This window comes from Perognathus longimembris, chromosome 2, assembly GCF_023159225.1.
Source record: "Perognathus longimembris pacificus isolate PPM17 chromosome 2, ASM2315922v1, whole genome shotgun sequence".
Lineage (NCBI taxonomy): Eukaryota > Metazoa > Chordata > Mammalia > Rodentia > Heteromyidae > Perognathus > Perognathus longimembris.
The window spans coordinates 59,535,821-59,557,625 of record NC_063162.1 but is presented as its reverse complement, the minus strand read 5'-3'; the positions used below and the strand labels follow the sequence as shown (position 1 = coordinate 59,557,625).

Below are 21,805 nucleotides of genomic sequence, written 5' to 3'. Positions count from 1 at the left end.
AGCACTGAATAAAATGATAACACCAGGCAGTGACAAATATGTATTCAACTTTGGAAAAGTATATACAAGATGATCCACTGAATACTAAGGACGAATTATTAAGTATAGTACTAAGAATTCTTGAGAAAAATATGAAATGTCAAGAAATGCTAGGTATAGCATTGGACTGAGAATTCATCTAAACTGACCCAAGGAGACTTAGAAGATACATTTGTCAGGAAGAGTGAAGGATATTTATGAATGATGAAATTTATCTAAAATTAGGTTAGTGGGCAAAAGGAATTTCTCAGAGGACAAGCAACAAACACTTTCCTGCTTTTCATTAGTGTTTGACAAACCAATGGAAATGGAATTGAAACAGATTTGCCCTTGGGAAGATCAGAAATTTCAGTGGTGGGAGGACTGTTCTAAACATCAATTCATTCATTCATTCAGTGTGTGTACTGGTCTTGAACTCAGGGAATCACACTCTTGCTTAGCTTTTTCCTCTCAAGGCTAGTGCTCTATCAGTTGAGCCACACCCCCACTTCTAGCTTTTTTGCTAGTTAATTGGGGATGCAAGTCTCATGGATTTGTCTGCATGGGCAGGTTTTAAACTGTGATCCTCCAGACTTCAGCCTCCTGATTAGCCAGGATTAGGCATGAGCCTTTAATATCTAGACTAGGCATTTTATTTGAATGATATATATGGATTTATATTTAATAACATTTTACTAATTTGAGATAATTAGAATTACATATTACAAAAAGTTGTGGTGTCTGCAAAACTCAACATAAATATCCCCAAGTGGCAGACCTGACCAGTTTAGCCAGCGAGCTATATAAATATTATCATCTTGCATATAGGTCTTGAAAATAAAATGTAGAGAAGCATTTCCTGGTGCAGTGACTTCAATTCCTTCTGCATCATGAGGACTCATGCTCCATTTACTCACCTGTAAGACTGAGATAATGACAGATTCTCTCTCAATTCTGTAACTGGGAAGACAAAAAAGGTGTAATATCCTCAAAGCCCTCAGAATAGAACCTGGCACAGAACTGTAACTGTGCCTGCCAGAAAGCTGTCACCAGCTGGGCAGATAATCTTTTCCTTCATGTAGGATAGAAATCAGCCTCAGGCTAGTTCTAAAGCAAAAATAAAGTGAGCCAAATGCAGTAGTTCAAGCCTGTAATCCTAGCCACTTGAGAGGCAGAGAAGGAGGAATTGAGATTAAGCCCATCCTGAGCAAAAAGAAGTTCATGAGACTTCATTTCAACCAATGGCACAGTGTGGTAGCAGGTGCCTGTTATGGCAAGCGAAGCACAGTGGGCACAGACACAGGAAAGAACAAGTAGCAGATCACAGTCCAGGTTTGCCTGGGTGTTAAGTGATGCTCTACCTTGAAAATAACCAATATGAAGAAGGATTGAAGCTGTGGATGAAGCGGTAAAGTGCCTATCTAGTAAATGTGAGGCACTGAGTTCAATTTCCAGTACTGGGAGGAGGAGGAGGAGGGGGAGGGGGAGGAGGCGGCGTCGAGCTGGATGCCGATGACTTATGTTTGAAATCCAAGTACTCAGGAGCCTGAGATTTGAGCACCATGATTTGAAGCCAGCTGGGGCATGAGACTCTTACCTCCAATTAACCACCAAAAGTCATAAGTGGTGCTGTGGCTCAAGTGGTAAAGTGCCAGCCTTAAGTGAAAAAGCTAAGCGCCCAGGTGTTGAATTCAACCCCCACCCATGGCATCAAAACCCCCACAAAAACAGCAAAGTGAAAATATGTTCAAGAAAAGAAACCCAACAGGGCACTCATGGATATAGTGAGCATAAACAAAGACATACACTGTGTTTTGTGGGAAGGGTTTGAATAGAAATGCTTTTTCCAGGAAAAGGGAAAGGGAAAGATACCCAGAGAGTACACACCACTTTGCATGTGGGCCCGGTGTGCCTTTCTTTGTATGTAACACATTTCTCTGTTAATGTGTTATTATACGGTATAACAAGGCCCGGGGTTGGCTGGTGTCTGGCGGCCATCTTGGTAGTCACTGGTGTCTACCAGTCTGCTCACAGCTCCCTGTTTTTCTGTGATCACTAATCACAAGAAGTGCCCACCTGCCATAGCTTCCAGCAGCCCACTCGTTTTCTGTTGCTTCTTTGTCTCATTGCAACAAAAATATTAGAACACATATAGAGGTACAGTTTTCTTTTCTTGGTTTTTTTTTTATATCCTGCCTACTAGCTGAGCTCTGTCTATAACGTCTTGGAATTTTTAGATTGAATATTCACTGGCCTCTTCACAATGCACATTGAGAAGGATGTTGGCTCCTTGCTCAGGGTGATGTGTGCACCTGATTTCTCTCACTCTTTCCATCTCGCACACTCCTTAGCAAGTAACAATTGTCTGCCAAGTGTGCATTTGACTTATGAATGAGAGAAACAGAAAATGATTTTTTTTTTTTTAGTTCAAGAAAAAATATAGGGCTATTGTCAGAAAATGCTTCCCATCTACTTTGGGCTGCTGATATGCTGATAATGGGCATCGGGCCAAGCATATTTTTGTTATTGTAATTTTATTATCTTTAAGTAGTTGTACAAAGGAATTTCAAGTCAGCATGTCAGTTTATGAATATAATACATCTTGATCCATGTCACCCCTGTATCGTTCCCTCCCACCTCTCCCAATCCCACCTATCCCCTCTATTTACCGTGTCCTGTTTTCACATATATACCTTGACTACTATGACTGCATTCTCCCACTCTTTCTTTCTCCATTTGTTTACCCTCCTCCTCTTAATCTCATCTCCCAACATCTCAAATCCCACCTTTCTGGTATTCATTTGTTAGACTGTAAGTCAATTGTTCAAAGGAGTTATACCATTGGAATCCTCCCCTCTATATACCACATTTTAGTTAATACATTTGTACACTTATGCATGTGACCCTATAGATGTTTACATATATATATTTATAAAGTAGATTTAGCTTCCATATGTGAGAGAAAATATGTCCTTTGCCTGACTTTCACTTCACATAATTCTTTACCAGGCCCATCCATTTCTTTGCAAATATTGTGTATCTTTTTTTCTGGAAGGATGAGTAAAACCCCATTTTGTGTGTGTGTGTGTGTGTGTGTGTGTGTGTGTGTGTGTGTGTGTGTGTGATATTTGCTCAACCCATTCATCCATTGAAAGGCATTTCGGTTGTTTCTATATGAACATGGTCACATGGGTGGCCTTTCTGTATCCTGACTTGACAAATGAAGCTGAACATTTTATTATGCTCTCTACACTTGCACTTCAGTGGATGGGTAAGAGATATCAAGCATTAAAGTCTGTGTTTGCTTCCTTCAGCGAAAAAAGTTCACCATCACCAGCAGTATTACTGGGAAAAAGTACACGTTTGTCACTGATTCAGCCAAGATCTGTAAATATTTACTGGGGCTCTGCTCTGCCCAGCATGCGTTTAATGCACAGATGGACTCTGGGCACACTTGCCACCTTTCAACTGGTGAGTAGATGATGCTACATTCTGTCTGTCTGTTTCTCTCTCTCTCGTGCCAGTAGTGGGGCTTGAACTCAGAGGCTCATGCTTCCTCTTAGCTTTTTCCACTCAAGGCTGGTGCTCTGTCACTTGAGCCATGCCTCCACTTCTGCTTTTTTGCCAGTTGATTAGCGATAAGAGACTCGGATTTGTCTGCCTGGGCTGGTTTTGAACTGTGAATCTCAAACCTCAGTCTACTGAGTAGTTAGGATTACACACATGAGCCACTAGCACTTGGTAGTACATTCTCAACATACACTTTTGGCATTTGTTAATTTGCAAGAAAATTTGTACAAACAGACGCAATTGATCTAGAATTCTTTAGAGTCTTTAATATGCCTAGTAATGACAGTAACACAGTAAAAATGGAGTGCAATTATTTTCTCAGATTGGTAAGAACAAAAATAAATTGGCCCAAGAATTTAACTGATAGAGTCTTCCCAGAGTGCAAGATGTAGGATATATATATACACTCACATATATATATATATTATACGCATATAATATAAATGGAACCTTTTGATTATATGCATACATATACTTACATATGTACATGCATATATACAGGTATATGCACACATGTACATAGAACACACGTGCACACATGTGTACACATGCATATATAATATATGCACACGTACATATACATATATATATATATATATATACATATGTGTGTATGTGTCTCTGTCTTTCTGGCCCCATATTTTCTTTGTAGATGAATATTTATCCTGAGCCAATAGGTATGAACATACATGAAGTGATACCTGTGTTGTTCAGTTATCACATTTGGTAGCACCCTAAGTATCCTGAAATAGAAGACTAGTTAACTCACAGCACATCTGTATACAATAAAAGTAGTTTTTGGAGGAGGAGGACATGTGACACTGTGTACATGATTCAAGGCTAGGAGAGGAAAGGCAGCCATGAGGCCATCTTCAGCACTGTCAGATGGGACCTTGATTATATAAAGTTCTCCATCCTCCAGTGTGGATCCCCCCATAGCAGGTGCCTATGGAACATTTGAAAGGTGACAAGCATGCGCAAGAAAGTAAATCTTTCATTCTGTTTGAATTTCAGTAATTCATTTTACATTTATTTATTCATTTATTTTTGTGCTGGTACTGGGGCTTAAGTTCAGGGCCCCTTGCTTGGGGCCCCTTGGCTTTTTGACTCAAGAGTGGCGCTCTACCACTTGAGCTACAGCTTTACCTCTGAAGTTTTTCTGGTAAACTAATAAGAGTCTCATAGACTTTCCTGTTTAGGCTGGCTTTGAACTGCGATCCTTGTATCTCAGCTTCTTGAGTAGCTAGGATTATAAGCATGAGCCATTAGCACTGGCTTATGTTTAAATAGTCACACATGCTAAATGCATGGATAGCACTGGTATAATCATGTTGTAAAACAGGAAAGGAAGAATACAGAAATGCACAACACCATAATATAACTTGCTATTACTTTGTGAGTTAAACATACAAACCTGATTGTTTTCTCTTTATGTTTTTTTAGTACTTACCAAAATTTCAGGAATGAACATCTGTAATTGATACAATTAGGAAAGAGACCAATGTTTGTAGAAGATTAGTTACTATTTATTGAGTATGTAGGAAATTCTAGATACCATATTGCTATTGCTATTTTCCTGGTATTATGAGATAATTAGGCATACATGAATTATCTCATTTACGATAGAAATACACTTTTTGTCATACTGTTATTCTCAAACAACCCTGGAAAGCAGGAATCTGCAACATTTTTCCTGGGTGGGAGAACAAACTGGGGCTTGGAGGAGTGATGTGAAAGGCCAGCCTGCTTAGTTGGTGAGCTGACACTTGAACTTGTGGCTCTCAGGGCCCAGAGCCTGACACTTTACCCCTGGTACCTAGCTTTTCATAACTGGCCAGAGTCTGTCTTTTAGGGCCACTGAGCCAGATTACAGTGTTAACCTTATCACAGTCACCATTGTTCTCTCAGCATTCCTTTTCCTATTATACGAAGGAACAGTAAAAGTATAGCCTTCCACACTCCATATTCAGAAGGGGGCTGTGGGCCCTGCAGTGTGCACACCTCACCTGGGAGCTCAACTAAGGGTAGAGAATCTCAGGCTCTACCTATATCTAGTGAAATGAAATCCATATTTGAAAAAGCATGCAGCTGACTTAAATGTACCCAAAAGTTAGAAAAGCACTGGGTAAAAATGTGACCTATGGAATACACAGACTCAGAGGAATGTTTGCTGTGTGCCTTTGGGCAGCTCATGTCCTCTCTGATCCACACTGTGCTCATCTGAACACTGTGCTGGATGCCTGGCATCCAGTGTGCATTGTGGATAGCAACAATGGTCTCTGCCTGTGGGGTTTGGATCAGTACTGGCCAATGACCGTGGGAGCTGGGTCACTGCATTCCCAGAGCTGGCCTGGGGCCCTGTAATCCTAGCTAATCAGGAAGCATCATGGTTCAAAGCCAGCCCAGGCAGAAAAGTCTGTGAGATTCTTATCAGTTAACCAGCAAAAAGCCAAAATCAAGTGTGACCAGGGAAAAACACTATCGCTGAGTTTTCAGACACAGAACCACACACAGGGAGGAAAGGTAGCACACTATTTGCAACAAAACAAACAAACAAATGTTTACTGAAACCCAAAGTTGTTGCTTCTAAGATACTTCCAAGGAACTGGAAATGATAAATGCAAATTAATTATATTCAATCTACCTGCTATGGCTGAGATTCTATGCATCAAACACCATCAATATTACTTTAATTGCCTGATTTCAATGCTGATAAAATATTTATACAGACTCCCATGAGCTCACTGAGAAATTAGTCTTATGAAGTCTATTTTTCTCATTGTATGCTGTTTCCTCAAATGAAATGTTTTTAGGAATTTTCAAGAATCGAATATTCATTTATACTTAAGGATTCATGCAGACTATTAACTGTGCCATTTTGGAACTTTCACGTGAGAAGTTCCTGCACACAGCATTTTTATGATGGTGTGTGGCAGCCATCTGGCTGCCTCTAACCTGTCTTCCTTCTCAGAGCATCCAAGACTTGAGCTCCTGACAGGATCTTTGTTCTGTTGCTGGAAGGACCTGGGATCTGCACCCTCTTTCCCATCCTCTGACATGCTGTCAGACAAGTTTCATGCTGAAGCTCACATCTTCTGTACTTGTCCTTCCCTCTGCCTTTGAAAGCCCTTGCAAAAGAACTAGGCCCACTCAATGGCTCTGTGCTGTCTGCAGAGATGGCCCCCATCATCAGAGGATGACCCATGGAACCCTACATGAGATCTGGTCCCAGCCTTGATTCCATTCATGCCCAGACTCTTCCTTCTGCTCTCCAACTGTTCTACATGCCATCCTGCTGGCTGTTAACACACCTGCAGGTCTCAGGTTCCAGGGTCTTTGTGCTTAACAACTGCCACCTATGATTTTGTGCCAAAACTCCTTCTAGGCATAGACCACAGATCAGCCCATCTCTCCCTCGTTGAGGATAACTTCTTGTAGGCTTTCCTGATTGGCTGTCACCCTTGGCTGTCCCTGGGTGACTCTTTCCCAGGTAGAGTGGACCATGCCTTGTGTTTTTTTTTTTTTTTTTTTTTTTTTAGACTTCTGTCTTCTAACCTGTCATTGTTATTTGTGTGTATGTCTGTCTCCAATCTGAGATAGACGGGAAATTCCTCAGAATCCAGTATAACATTCCATATTGTTCACTGCTCCTCTGTTACAAAATAGAGATGGGATAAATGGGACTACTTAGTGCATTTTTTTTCTGATTGGGCATATGGGTGGATAGGTGGGGTGGGGGGGTAGGTGAGTGTGTGAGTGGTGGTAGAGGGATGGATGGGTAGATAGCTGTAGGAGTGTGTGTATGTATGGACTGAATGGTGGGTGAGTAGATGACTGGGTAGATGGGTGAGTGTGTGTGTGGTAGTGAAGGGATGGATGGGTAGGTAGATGTAGGGGTGTGTGTGTATAGATGGATGGACTGGTGGGTGAGTGGATGAATGGATAGATGTGTGTGTGTGTGTGTGTGTGTATGTGTGTGTGTGTGTATGGTGGCGGGATGGGCGGGTAGGTGGGTGTAGGCATGTATGTGAATGGATGGATGGGTGGGTGGGAGGATAAATGGGTAGGTGTGTAGGTGGATGGGTGGGTAGGTGGGTCTAGGTGTGTGTGTATGGATGAGTGGATGGACGAATGAATCTGTGAGTGGCAGTAGAGGGATGGATGGGTAAGTGGTGTAGGGGTGTCTGTGGGAGGATGGATGGGTAGGTGTATGGATGGGTAGGTGTGTCGATGGCAGTGGAGGGATGGATGGCTGAACAGGTTTTTTTTATGTGGAAACACAGATATTTAATCATTCCTCCCTTTTAATGTTTAGTTTGCTTTTTGCAAATAGTATCACAGTAGGCATCAGTAAAGGAATACGTTTTAGAGTTTACGTCACTTTGTTAAACTAGATGCTGAAAGTACAGTGACTGGATCTGAGAGCTAGGGAACTTTGATGGGCTGTGTTTGGGCCCCTTGGCATCCAGCCTAGCCACTCTCCTGTGCATCTTTGTGAAAACAACCTCCTATTGTTGATTTATTTTGTGTTATATTGTGATTTATTTTGATGGTTGGGAAGTTGAACATTTTCCAAATGTTTCTCAGTGTCATTCTTCTGTGAATTGTCTCAACAAGCAGATTATTGCATAGTTATATTTGGTTTTCTGGGGAGAAAGAACAATCACTGAGACTTTTTTTTTTTACAAGTATACAATTTCAGGACTAAATGCAGAAAGCTGCCGAGAGGACCCCATGGGCTTCTCAATCCTTTCTGATTGGCTCCTGGCTGTGCAGTACTGGGTGGATGTGCACTGAGCTATCCATTACCTTGCCTGGTACCCTTTCCCTGCGTCCTTGCGCCTGTCTCCTATGGGCTGGGCTACTGTAACTGACTTGGATCTGAGCCCTTGATATCCAGATAGATTCAGATAGTCATCAGCTATTTTACCAAAGCCACATTTACTCTGTAAGTCATCCAAAGTCAGGGAACAGACACTGTGTGCTGTTTTTGATGTGCCGGTAGCTTGGGGATATGCTTGGTAACCCTTCCTTCTGTTCCTGAACATCAGCTCTGGGCTCTTCTTCTTACTAGCAAATCTCCCCTCCCCTCCCTGGTTGATCCAGTGGTGTCCCATACAGTCAAAGTCTGGTAAGAGCACCAGCCCACAGCCCCATCCACACCTTGCCTCAGGTGGTCTGATGCTAAGGGCTTCACCCCTGTGATCTCCTCTCTTGACCACACATGCAGGCCTAGTCCTGTGCCCTGAGCTTCCTCCTCACTCCCCAGCACTCTCCAGCTTCCTGATGACCACACCATCCCTCCCAAAGCCCAAGTCCTCCACTTCTTTCTACACCTTCTATCCCAGAACCCCAGGCTCTCTACAGCCTTGCTCCAAACCATTCAACCTACTTGGACAGGACCTATCTCAATGTCTCTGCCTAGAATTTCTGCACGGGTATTAGTATCCACCATGAGTAACTCCAAGGCCACTGTGTGGTCAGGCCCCAGAGGTCACAAGGCTGGGTGTGCTGTTGTGTGCTGGCTGAGCTGCTGTTTGGTCAGTGTCTTCAACATACCCATAGTCTGTCATGGACTGTGGAGTCAGCAGACTCCAGTAGAAATCCTGCTCTACCGCTTACTGGTCCTGGGACCAGGAATGAAATTTCAATTCTCCCTTAGTCTCTAGTTCCCTCATCTGTAAAATGAGTACAGTATTTTTCTGAGTGAGTAGGTGAGGACGAAGGAAGAAAATGTAGACAATCTGCCTCCCACTAGATTGTCACATAAGATGTGTTCAGTAATACCAGCTGTTACCATGGCTGTTTCTGAACAGACCCAAGCCCCAGTGTAAGGCTCTAGGACATTTGTGGAAACCTGCAGGTCATATTCAGATTGCTTCCATCCTTCCATTCCTTTCTGCCTACAGTAAGCAAGCCATGGGACCATAGTGTCCTCATTTAGACAATTTTTTTTTTTTTTTTGCCAGTCCTGGGGCTTGGACTCAGGGCCTGAGCACTGTCCCTGGCTTCTTTTTGCTCAAGGCTAGCACTCTGCCACTTGAGCCACAGTGCCTCTTCTGGCCTTTCCTATATATGTGGTGCTGAGGAATTGAACCCAGGGCTTCATGTATATGAGGCAAGCATTCTTGCCACTAGGCCATATTCCCAGCCCTTAGACAAAATGTTTGAAAAGGTTTCTTTTCCCTTCCTCCCTCCCTCCCTCCCTCCCTCCCTCCCTCCCTCCCTCCCTCCCTCCCTCCCTCCCTCCCTCCCTCCCTCTCTTCCTTCCTTCCTTCTCTTCTTCCTTCCTTCCTTCCTTCCTTCCTTCCTTCCTTCCTTCCTTCCTTCCTTCCTTCCTTCCTTCCTTCCTTCCTCCTACCTTCTCTTTCTCTCTGTTTCTTTTTTCTTCCTTCCCCTGTCCTCTTTTTTCTCTTCCTCTCCTCTTCTTCTTCCTCTTCCTCATCCGCTTCTTCCTCCTCCTCCTCCCCCCTTCCCCCCCTCCTCCTCTTCCCCCTCCTCCTCCCCTTTCCCTTCCCTTCCCCTCCCCCTCCTCTTCTTGTCAGTTGTGGGACTTAAACTCAAGGCCTGTGTGCTATCCCTGGGTTTTTTTTCTCTACCATTTTGAGCCACAGTGCCACTTCTTGTTTTCTGGTGGCTAACTGAACTTTCCTGCTTGGGCTGGCTTCAAACTATGATCCTCAGATCTCAGCCTCCTGAATAGCTAGGATTACAGGTATGAGCCACTGGTTCCTGGCTCTCTTCTTTCTTTTTTTGGTGCTGGTATTGGGGCTTGAATTCAAGGCCTCCTGTTCTTGCTTGGCTTTTTTTTCTCAAGGCTAATGCTATACCACTCTACAGCTCCACTTCTGGATTTGTTTGGTGGTTAATTGGAGATGAGTTTTGGAGACTCTCTTGCTTGGGTTGGCTTTAAACTGTGATTCGCAGATCTCAACCTCCTGAATATCCAAGATTACAGACATGAGCCACTAGCGCCCAGAAAAAAGGTGTTTTTTCTTTTAAAGGCTAGATATTTTAGTAGACACAGCCCTGGCAGCGAAGCAGATACTGTTGTAGGACATTTCTTGAGGTGCCACCAACTCCCTCCTATGGAGAGTACCATACAGTAATACATGGGCACACATACATATACACACATGCACACACTCATATCACATACACTATGGCTATAAACATCCCCACACCATGCCACTTCCTACATACACACTCCCACATAGACACCATGTACATAGACATAGAAAACACACACACATACACACACACACACAATCACGTGCATTTATAAACACATAAAAACACACATAGACAAAACATGCTGCTGAGCACCCTGCCCTTAGGTCTTTCCTTCCTAGTTTTAAGCAGGGAGCTCACAATACAAAATTGGCTTTGTGTGCTCTCTATTCACTTTAGTAATCTATTGATCAAATACCATTTTGGTTTGTTTGTTTTTGGTCTCAATCTTGGGGCTTGAACTCAGGGCCTGGGTATGATCCTTTAGCTTTTGTTCTCAAGGGTAGCACTCTACCACTTGAGCCATAGCTCCACTCTGACTTTTTAAAAATATATACTTAATTGGTAGATAAGAGTGTTATGGGCTTTCCTGCCCAGGCTGACTTCAAATCATGACCCTCAGATCTTAGCCTCTTGAGTAGCTAGGATTACAAGTGTGAACCACTCAATTGCCCAATTATTAAATGAATTCTATAAGCAGTGAAGTGGTCATTCACAGGTATGAGGGATATCTGTGGTCTCAAGATCTGACCAGAGTAACTTATTAAATTTTCTGCAGGGAAGGAGAGATGGGGGCTGCCCTGTCTAATACATACATGTATTTCAGGAAATAGGTTCTTAAGTGCAGACTTGTGACCAGGACAAACTAAACCATGTAGAGATAGGAGATGTAAAATCCTGTTTGTTATAAGTCCCACTGTGAGAAAAGATCTATAAATGCAGATGCAAGCCTGAATATGCAAGCTAATTTTATCTGGTGTTCTGCCCAATGGGTCTCCAGGCATACTGTGGCTGTGCCCTGGGGAACAGGCTCCTGGCTCCTGGTTTTGTCAGCTATAGGAAAGGGATCATCTTGCCTCTTCTTAGGTTTCTGAAGTGTCTTTCATTAGCAAGTGTTAATTAGGATGACTTGCATTCCCAGAGCTAATCACAGAACTCTCCTAGTTGATATGAGGCTAAAAAATAAAATAAAATAACAGGCCTGGTAGTGCAGAGAAAGCTGGGAGAGGAGAGCTGAGAATGGGAGAATATTGCTCACCTGCAGGGGAAGTGGACCAGTGTCATTGTGTGTGTGTGTGTGTGTGTATGTGTGTGTGTGTGTGTGTGTGTCTGTTTCCTCACTTCTCCCTTCAGACCAGGACAAGTTTCTGCAAATGACCAATCTGAGTCCTGCACACCAGACCCAGGCCACGCCTCTCACATGGATTCAGAGACTATCACACTCAGAAAACGAGTTGTTTGTACCCAGGTGGCAGAAGCCCATGGGAGGCCCGCTTAACCCATGGCTGGACAACTTCAACATGGAGATCAGCAAGCAAACTGGGACAGCAGGAATTGGAGGCAGGTAGGTTTCATCTTTTCTCTGAGCCCAGCCCAGCAGGCACTTGCTGCACTGGATCCATCTGTACCTGAAGCAGCTGGCTAATGGATGTGACTCCTAAGGGGAGTATAGCATCCTTGAGTCACTGCCAACTATACCCAGTGTTATTGTAGGCCAGCCCTGGGCTTGGTCTAGGCTATGGGGAAAATTTCTCTCTTTCCTTTTGGTGAAAAAAACAAGAAACCTCAAAAACAACAAACCCCAAACAATACAACACAAAACCAAAAACTAAGTGTAGTGGGAATTGCAGAGGACAACGTAAAGAAGTTACAATAAGTCTGTTTGGAATTATTAGAAGCCAGATACTAATCTAGGTACTTGTGCACATGAACTGATTTAACCTGTACAGCCCTGGGTAGCTTTTAAAAATTATTACTATTCTCCCCATTTTACGGGAAGGAAAATTGAGGGTATGACTCAAACACAAGCAGTTGAACCTTAAAAGACAAGATTCCTAACCTTGATACCATTCTATGGGGTAGACTGATTGTCATTCAAATTTGTATATGAAACAACAAGCTGACAAATGCAACTTTTCATTATAAAACACTGTTCCTGACATTTAAAAATAGCCCAGAACTTGGATTACACTGACATTGCAAGTTGTATAAATAGAACAGATTCCCAGGCAACAGATGACTGAGGCCTGGTTTTTTTTTTTTGTATGAGCTAAACATCTGCTCCAATAAGAGTGTATAGATGATTCATTTGAATTAAAATCCATGCATATATGTAAATTCCTAAGAGTCATTTGGAGAAAATGGTTGCCTGAATTCTCTGGATGCAAATAGGATTCACTGTGCATTGCCAAGTCAATCAATATTGGGGAAGCAAAACTGTTCTATCATTTATTGCCACCAATCAATCATTTTGTTATCTCATTTCAGTATTCTGGGTTACAAAACTAGGTAGAACTTAGTTGGGGCATTCGTCTGCTGCAATTTGGTGTTGACTGGGAGCATGGCTGTCCTCTTGGATTGGTTTGGAAGGTCTAGCACACCTTTCCTCACATGCTCAGATCCCTGGTCTCAGTGGCTGGGATACACTGCACCCTAGTAGTCCCCTCTCCTCTTGAACTCAGGATTGCTCTGTCACTTGAGCCACAATTCCATTTCTGGGTTTTTGGTAGTTAATTGGAGATAAGAATCTCATAAACTTCCCTGCATAGGCTGGCTTTGAACTGTGACCCTCAGATCTCAGTCTCCTGAATAGCTTGGGTTACAGGCTTGAGCCTCTGGAGTTCAAGAGAAGAGGAGGGAGAAGAGAAGGAGGAGGAGAAGGAGGAGGAGGAGGAGGAGGAGGAGGAGGAGGAGGAGGAGGAGGAGGAGGAGGAGGAGGAGGAGGAGGAGGAGGAGGAGGAAAAGGATGTGGAGGAGGAGAAGGAAAAGGATGTGGAGGAGGGGTAGAGGGAGGGGGAGGGGAGGAAAAAGAAGGAAGAAGAAGAAAGAAGAGAAAAAAATCTCTTGCTGGGCTCTTGAAGCCCTGTAATGCCATGTAGAACCTCACTAGAGATGCAGCATGAAGAAGGCTTGACTATATTGGGAGGAGATTGGTGGCAAAGCAACTATAGACACTTGTGTTATTGTAACAAAATAACCAAGATAATCAGCTCCAAAAGAGGAAAGGCTAACTTTGACGACCAGTTTGTAGGTTTCAATTCATGGTCAAAGGGCCCTGGTTCTTCTTGGGCCTATGGTGAGGCACATCATGGCAGGGGCAGGTGGTGGAAAAAGCCAGTTCTTTTTCTGGAAGGTGGGGCAGGGAGACGAAGGGACTAGGGTCCTAATATCCTCTTTCATTTCATGAGCACACTGACTTTAGACTTCTGATATAGTTTGGATAAAAAGCTCCCAAAAGTTCATGCATTAGAAAGTTGTATTCCCTAGCTGGTGGTTCTATTTGAGGGGTTTTAGAAAGTTTTGGAGGAGGGGGTGAGCAGGGGAAGCAAAGCAATAAGAGTGGGCCCATGGAAGCTGTGTCTTGTCCCTGATTCTTTCCTTCTACTATCTACTTACTGTTCACTATTAGGTGAACAGACTCTGCCATGCTCTAACCACTGTGATATTCTGTCTCACCATGGGTCAGAATCTCAAAGGAGTTAACCATCACAGACTGATGCCTCTAAAACTGTGAGCCAAAGTAAATCCTCCTCCCTCAAATTGATTCTGTCAGGTATTTGTGAATGTGATGCTAAGTCTGGCGAATACAACCTCCCATCAGGCCCTTCCTACTTCTTAAAGGTTCTTCTACCTCTGTCCTCGGAGCTTCAGAGTCAGGGACCGAGACTTTAGCACATGAGCCTTTGGTGGGAAATGAGCACTTAGCCAACCTCATGGAACAATGTGCTGACAGTGAAGCATCCTTCCTGAGGATGAATGGACTTCAGTGACAGGTTGGGGTCCTGCAAGGTGGGTCTAAGCTTTGTGGAGCTACATGGCAGCCTGCTTTCCCCAGGAAACTCAGTCATCACATGTTGATTATATCCATGTTAGTCTACAAATGCCCAATGATCACAACTCATAATAACTCACTGAAGAGGCCACAAGTGAATCTTAGGAATAAGGGGAAACCTAGGACTTGCCTTTTCCAAGACAATGACTTAAGTATGAGTGGGGTTTTGTGGGGGAGAGGTCAGGGAGAAGGAGTGAGCATGGGGTGATTGGAGGTTGGGGACAGACGTTAGCTGGTGCCAGCAGGTCTCCATTCCACTGAGACATGTACAGAAGGCCTCCTATAAGCACCTGTTAAAGGGCATGTCCACCAGGTACTGCTGATCTTGGTGACATGGATGAGAGAATGAGGCTCTGAGTACTTCTGGTTTGGCATGTGGGAAAATGATGCAGCAGGGAGCTCTCTTCTGACTTAGCTGAGGAGCTGAGTCTGTGTGGCCTATATCCCCTAGGCCCCTGGGCCCTGCAGGTGCATTACCAATACTTGCTTTGCTGTTCACTGCCATGTGATCATGACACAGGTATTTGATATGTTGGCCTCATTTCCTCATCTGTCTAGTGGTGTCAGCAGTGACACCCATTCCACTGGGGGTGGTGTGGGAATTTAGGTATATTATAAATGCTAAATACAGGTAGACCACAGTGAGGATCCTGATTTTGGTGCTCTTCCTGGATCTCTCAGGGATGTGGGGACACACTGCCTGTTACAGGAGCAGGATGGGTCCATCACTCAGTATAACACAGGTGCAGTATTCTGGATCTTTTGTGAGTGAACACTGGAGAGGGTCACACTGGTGATGGGAAATCAGGTCTTAATTTTCATTAGTAGAGGCAAGAGAGGAGAGCCATGGACAAGTCTCATTTGTTTTATTAGAAAAATCAGCTAAGCACCTACTGTATGTAAGCCCTGGTTAGGTGCTGAGCAGGACAGACATAGTCCCTGCTAGCTAGTACTTGTAAGTAAGCACAGGTGGTGAGAAAGGGTAGAAAGAGCAGGCCATGCTGGGGACTTGGTGCTTGGGGTATGTGCTCAGGGCAGGCAGGAGCCAGGAAGGGAAGGTGAGACCCCCAGAAGAGAGAGAGTCCCATCCCCAGTGCCATTCACTACATTGACTTACTCAGTGCTTCTTAGAACAAATATGTTATTGGTAACAACAAATACACCTACTGCCCTCTCCTTCTCCCAAGTAGCCGCCCCCCTCTTCCTGTCACTCTCCTCTGAAAACTGTCCTGACTGACTTCCTCAGTCAGGAGGTGACTCATCCACTGGCTGTATTTAGGACAGGCCCCTGCCCTATGTCCCTTTCCCCCTGGCAGGCACAAACTTTTATTCTTCTGCTGAGCACTGAAATTCCTAAGAATAGCCATGTATCATTTCTATCTTCAGCTCTGAGGACAGAATGAAGAGACTTTCAGTAAATGGATTTTTAAAGGTTTTCAATGTAAAAGATTTTGAAACTGTGGTCAAGTACATAATCCATAAAATGTACCATCCCAACTTTTCTTTCTGTGTGTGTGCTGGTATTGGGGCTTGAACTAAGGACCTGAGTACTGTCCTTGAACCTTTTTGCTCAAGGATACCACTTGAGTTTTTTGGTGGTAAAATGGACAGAAGAGGTTCATGGGATTTCATGGTCAGGCTGGCTTTGAACCATGATCTTCAGATCTCAGCCTCCTGAATAGCTGGATTATAGAAGTGAATTGCCACTGGCAGGGTCCTTAACACTTTTTTTTTTTTTTTTTTTGGCCAGTCCTGGGGCTTGGACTCTGGGCCTGAGCACTGTCCCTGGATTCTCTTTGCTCAAGGCTAGCACTCTGCCACTTGAGCCACAGCGCCACTTCTGGCCATTTTCTGTATATGTGGTGCTGGGGAATCGAACCCAGGGCCTCATGTATATGAGGCAGGCACTCTTGCCACTAGGCCATATCCCCAGTCCCCCTTAACACTTTTAAGAGTGTAATTCAATGGCATTTTGTACATTTACGTTGTTGAAGAACCCTTTTCATCACCCATCCTCAGACCTCTTCTTGCCATGTTAAAAGTGTCCCATTCAGCACCACCTCCCCATTCTTCTTTGTCCAGGCCCTTGCCTCCACCATTCTATATCTGACTATGTATCTGACTCATCTAACTACCTTATATAGTATGTAGTGCCATACACTTTTTGTCCTTGTGTAACTGGCAGTTAATGGCTTTTCAACAACCGAGAGTTGGCTGCCTGTGTGGCAAGATCACAGGAGCCACAGAAACCTGGTGATGGGGTAACCCCTTGCTTTTCTTCACATGCTCCCTCATCCTCAGAGCCTTGGTCAGCTCCTCCCAGACTGCTGGGACATCTTCCTTTGAACCCATAAGCACTCTACCAATCACCTCCTACTTAGCATTCCTGTGGGCTGGGAAGATGGATAGCTCTATCTTTGGTAGGCTGGGACAGTCATAGGACAGGCACATGTCTGACTCAGCATTCTGTCCTCACCACCTTGCATGTCCAGACTGTCCCCCCACCTTGCTGCCGTGGGATTCTCCATCAACTTGAGTTGGATTTGCTGTGATGCAGGACAGAGCAGGAAAAAAGGTAGAAGGATGCTCCTCCCTAAGAGCAAAGAGCTTCTCTGCTCTTCTCCTTACCAGCTCTGCTCTTCCCTATGAGGAAGATGGCTACATGCTCCCATCACTGCTTCCAGGAAATAACAACATGGTCCCCTGCCACAGCCTATATGCCTAAGTTGTGGTCTGGGAGGGGCTTCATTAGTGTTGGGGACTCTGACCAGGCAACTGACCAGCCTTGAGGTCCAATGCTGGCTTTTTTTTCCAGGGCTCTCAGCATCAGTAGCTTTCTATCTCTTCTTCTTGCTTGTTCTCGACTTGTTCATTTTTGAATATAGCCCGTTAGTATTCGAGCTGACCCTTGATTCATCATTCTCTTCTACATACAACATTTTTTACTTACTAGTCTGTTAGCATGTATTAGTATGTTTCTGTTGCTGTAACAGAAGAAGGTTGGGTACCTTAAAAGAAAGGTTTAAGCTGGGCACAGAAGTTCACAACCATAATCCAAACTACTTAGGAGACTGAGATCTAAGCATTATGATTTGAAGCCAACTCAAGCAGTATAAAGTCTTTGAGACTTATCTCTAATTCACCCAAAAGTCCAAAGTGGCTCAAATGGTTGAGTACTAACCTTCAGCAAAAAGCTAAGGAATAATGCCAAAGCCTTGAATTCAAGTCCTAGTACTAGTACACACACACACACACACACACACACACACACACACACACACACACGCACACACACACACACACGTCTAGCTGGCACATAGTTTTGAAGGTTGAAAGTCCAAAGGCTTAGTGGTGATCTGGTGAGGCCCATGCTGCTTTAACGCTTGGTAACTGGCACTATGGCAGGGATGCATGTAAAAAGGAGGGCTCTCAGAAGAGGACAAGAACCCCCTGAGGCAGGGGATGAGTCTTGCTTTTTTACTACTCACTCTCAGGGGACTACTTCATCCTTTGCAAAGGTGGTGTCTCTGTGACTTGACTCCTCACCCTTGAGCTCCACCTCTTAAAGGATCTACCACCTCAGCATCACTCCACTATGGACCAAGTGTCCACTACATGAACCTTTGGGGGACAAACCACATCCAGTTCACAGCTCTATACCTTTAACCATGTGTGCCTACACGAATGTTTCCTGATCTCAGTGTGTGTGAGTGTGTGTGTTCAAGTCTGCCTTTAGTGGGACACAGCAGGTGTGGGATGTTGGAGCACCTGCTAAGGACCTTCAGCTAGAAGCAAGAGCACGCATACAAACATAAAGACCCTATACTTCATGGTTTTGGCTTGCTGTGGATGCTATCAGAAGCCTGGATCATTTCTATCTCACAGTTGAGGAAATGGGAGGTCTTGAGAATTTGCATATCCTATGCAAAGGGGGAAATGGAAGGTTCTGATGAGGTCTGGGTGACTGCAGTGAGCCCATCCCTCCTCACTCACCTCCCATGACCAGATCAGCCCCCAGTGGGGAGGACTGTGGATCAACTGGATGGCTGGGCCCAGGGATTTCCTCCCCAGGCCATGCACATACACACAGGTACCCAAGATTTGCCATGAAGAGGCCTTATCTAACTTGTTACCGTTTCTTGCAGCCCCCACACTGACTGGGAGCAGCCAGACACCAGCTGTTTGATCCAGAAGCCAATGACCTGTGGCCTTCTCTCTAAGCCACTTGCTCAGAGAGTCTATGCAGGTAGGGAACAAACCAATGTAGGGTTAAATAAACCTTAGATGGGGTGCTTGCTTTAAATCTATTACTACTACTTCAGTTTTCTTTCCAATCTAAATAATTATTATATATTTTTTGTTTTGGTGCTGGTCCTAGGACTTGAGCCTGTGTACTGAGTCTCATGATTTTCCTGACTGGGCTCACTTTGAACTCCTCCTAAGTTGGTGGGATTGTATGCATAAGACATTGATGCCTGGCTATTCACAATCTTTTTGCTTTTTGAAATTATTCTCAAACTTCATAGGGTAGGAAAGAGTGGTCCTAATCAATATTTGGCTCTGGCTGGTGTATGAAGAGGGACTGGCTTGGCCAGGTGATTCCCAGGGCTCTGCCATAAGGAAGACCCACTGAGGAGTGGTGTGTTTAGAAAAATATCCCATCTGTTAGCATCAAGCTTCTCCTCACAGGACCAAAACATATCTCTGTGTTCCCCAGAAAATGTGCACAGGGAAGATAACCTTCTCCTCCTGGCGAGTTCTCAGTTGAAAATAAGAACAAAGAAGACTCCACAGTTAGGGAAAATATGTACACTTGACAAGTACCAGATCTGGGGGCTGGCTCTATACCACCAGGCAACTATTTTTTTGTTACCAGTCTGCAGTTTTCGTGGTCGTGTGTGTGTGTGTGTGTGTGTGTGTGTGTGTGTGTGTGTGTGTGTGTGTGTAAAACAGTTATGGTGGTAGATCCTCATCCTGCCAGGTTGAGCTGCTGGCCCCTATCACCCTGACAGGTAGATGCACGTATGAGTCAACTTGTGGTTACTGTAATAACATACTTGCAACAAGTCAACTTAAAAAAGAGGAGAAAAGGGGGGTATGAGGGACAAGGTAACAAACAGTACAAGAAATGTATCCAATGCCTAATGTATGAAACTGTAACCTCTCTGTACATCAGTTTGATAATAAAAATTTGAGAAAAAAAGAGGAAAAAACTGGGAGACCACAAGGGGTGGGTGATATTGTCCAAAAAGAAATGAACTCTTTACCCAGCTGGTATAACTGTAACCCTTCTGTACATCACCTTTATAGTAACAACAATAAAAATTGTTTTAAAAAAAGAGGAGTTATTTTGGCTCACAGTTTTAGAAGTTCAATACTATGGCCACTTGGCCCTGTTGCTTTGGGCCTGGGGTGGCACAGGACACAATGGTGGTAGCCCATGTTGGAGAAAGCCTAGCCACTCACGGCAGCTGCTAAGCAAAGTGTGAGGGAGGGAGAGGCTGGCGTCTCAGGAACTCCTTCCAAATGCTCTCAAAAAAGGCTGGGAGCCAGAGGCTCATACCTGTAATCCTAACTACACAGGTGGCTGAGAGCTGAGGACTGCAGTTCAAAGCTAGTCTGGGCAGATAAATCCAAGACTCTTAACTCCAATTAACCAGCAAAAAGCCAGAGGATGAGGTCTAGATGCCAGCTTTTAGTGAAAAAGTTAAGGAAAAACGTTCAGGTCCTGAGTTCAAGCCCTAAGACGTTAGCACCAGCACACCAGAGGCTGGCCCTCAAGCCTTCGACATAGTCTTGTGGGGAGCCAACTGAAGAAAATTTTGTTGTCTCATCTCTGTATTTAGTTTAAATTGTCACTGCGAGCAAACACATCCTGCTTATCTTTCATCTTGTTCGAAGACCAATACAGGAGAGAAAAAAAGGCAAAAACTAGGGCTGGGAATATGGCCTAGTGTTAAAGTGCTTGCCTTGCACATATGAAGCCCTGGGACCGATTCCTCAGCACCACATATATAGAAAAAGCAGAAGTGATGCTGTGGTAGAGTGCTAGCCTTGGGCAAAAAGAAGCCAAGGACAGTGCTCAGGCCCTGAGTTCAAGCCCCAGGATTGGTTAAAAAAAAAAAAAGGCATAACTAAAACACCTGCTCTGGGCTGGCCTCTGCTTTGACAGTTCAAAACTTGACTCACAGTGGCCCAGTGGGCTCCTGGAAGTGTGTGCTCAGTGACCCATCACACTGCTGTTGGGAGCTTCTGTATGAGCTATGTTTGCTTTTGGATGTGTGTGTGTGTGTGTGTGTGTGTGTTTGCACATGTGTGTTATTGTTCTCTACTTTTTAAAAATTAATAACCTGGGAAGAAAGGCATAATTGTGCTTTGACTCCACCTCTAGGGCCGCAGAAAAACAGAAGAAAGAGTTTTACAACAGACCACGGTCAAGAAATCATTCATGTGGCACTGAACCGTGATCCACACCATGGTTTTGGTAAGAGTGCCCTCTGCAGGTGACATCCATCTGCCCTGATAAGCAGCTGGGGAGTCTGATGCTGCTTTTTCCTTTCAACTTTTCTACTACCCCTTTCTGACCTCCTCTCCCAATTTGTCTTCTTTTTTTTCAGTGATCTCCTCCTCCTCCCCCTCCCTCTCCTCTTCCTCCTCCTCCTTTTCTTCCTTCTCCTCCTCCTCCCTCTTTTCTCTCTCTTTCTCTCATGAAGTGTCCTATAAGAGCAATGGGACTTTTGAGACAAAGGCTTCCTTGTAAGCCCCGATGTAGGTCCTCAGTAGCATGGGAAAATATTTCTCTAGTATATGTAGATTCTCAGTGATGGTGAGGAATAGACAAACTTTCTCACCTTTTAATATTGATCATATTTTTTTAAAAAAACACCCTAAAATCACTAAGAAACAAGATACATGAAACAAGATGGAATACTTCATTAAAAACAATCTCCTTCCTATCTCTGATTCTGTCCTGGAATAAAATCTAGTTCAAATTGTTGGGCTGCATCTTTAGCTTTAGCCATGGTTGCTAAAGTGAACACTACTTTTTCTGGCAATCTAATGGCTAAAGGGAGCAATCCACTCACATCCAAATGGCAATGCCACTGGGAGCTGTGTGACCTCAAACTGCTTAAATTCTCTGAACTGCAGAGCCAT

At 44.1% G+C, this 21,805-nt stretch overlaps 1 protein-coding gene across 1 annotated transcript in view; it reads left to right on the top strand.

Moving 5' to 3' along the window:
- The window catches only part of Frmpd2 (FERM and PDZ domain containing 2), a 111,138-nt gene that overhangs the window by 56,416 nt on the left and 32,917 nt on the right, over positions 1-21,805 (top strand). The window contains exons 15-18 of the mRNA XM_048336023.1: positions 3,333-3,489; positions 11,953-12,163; positions 18,796-18,896; positions 21,042-21,134. Coding sequence (XP_048191980.1) covers positions 3,333-3,489; positions 11,953-12,163; positions 18,796-18,896; positions 21,042-21,134 — 562 coding nt within the window. The remainder of the gene's footprint in view (positions 1-3,332; positions 3,490-11,952; positions 12,164-18,795; positions 18,897-21,041; positions 21,135-21,805) is intronic.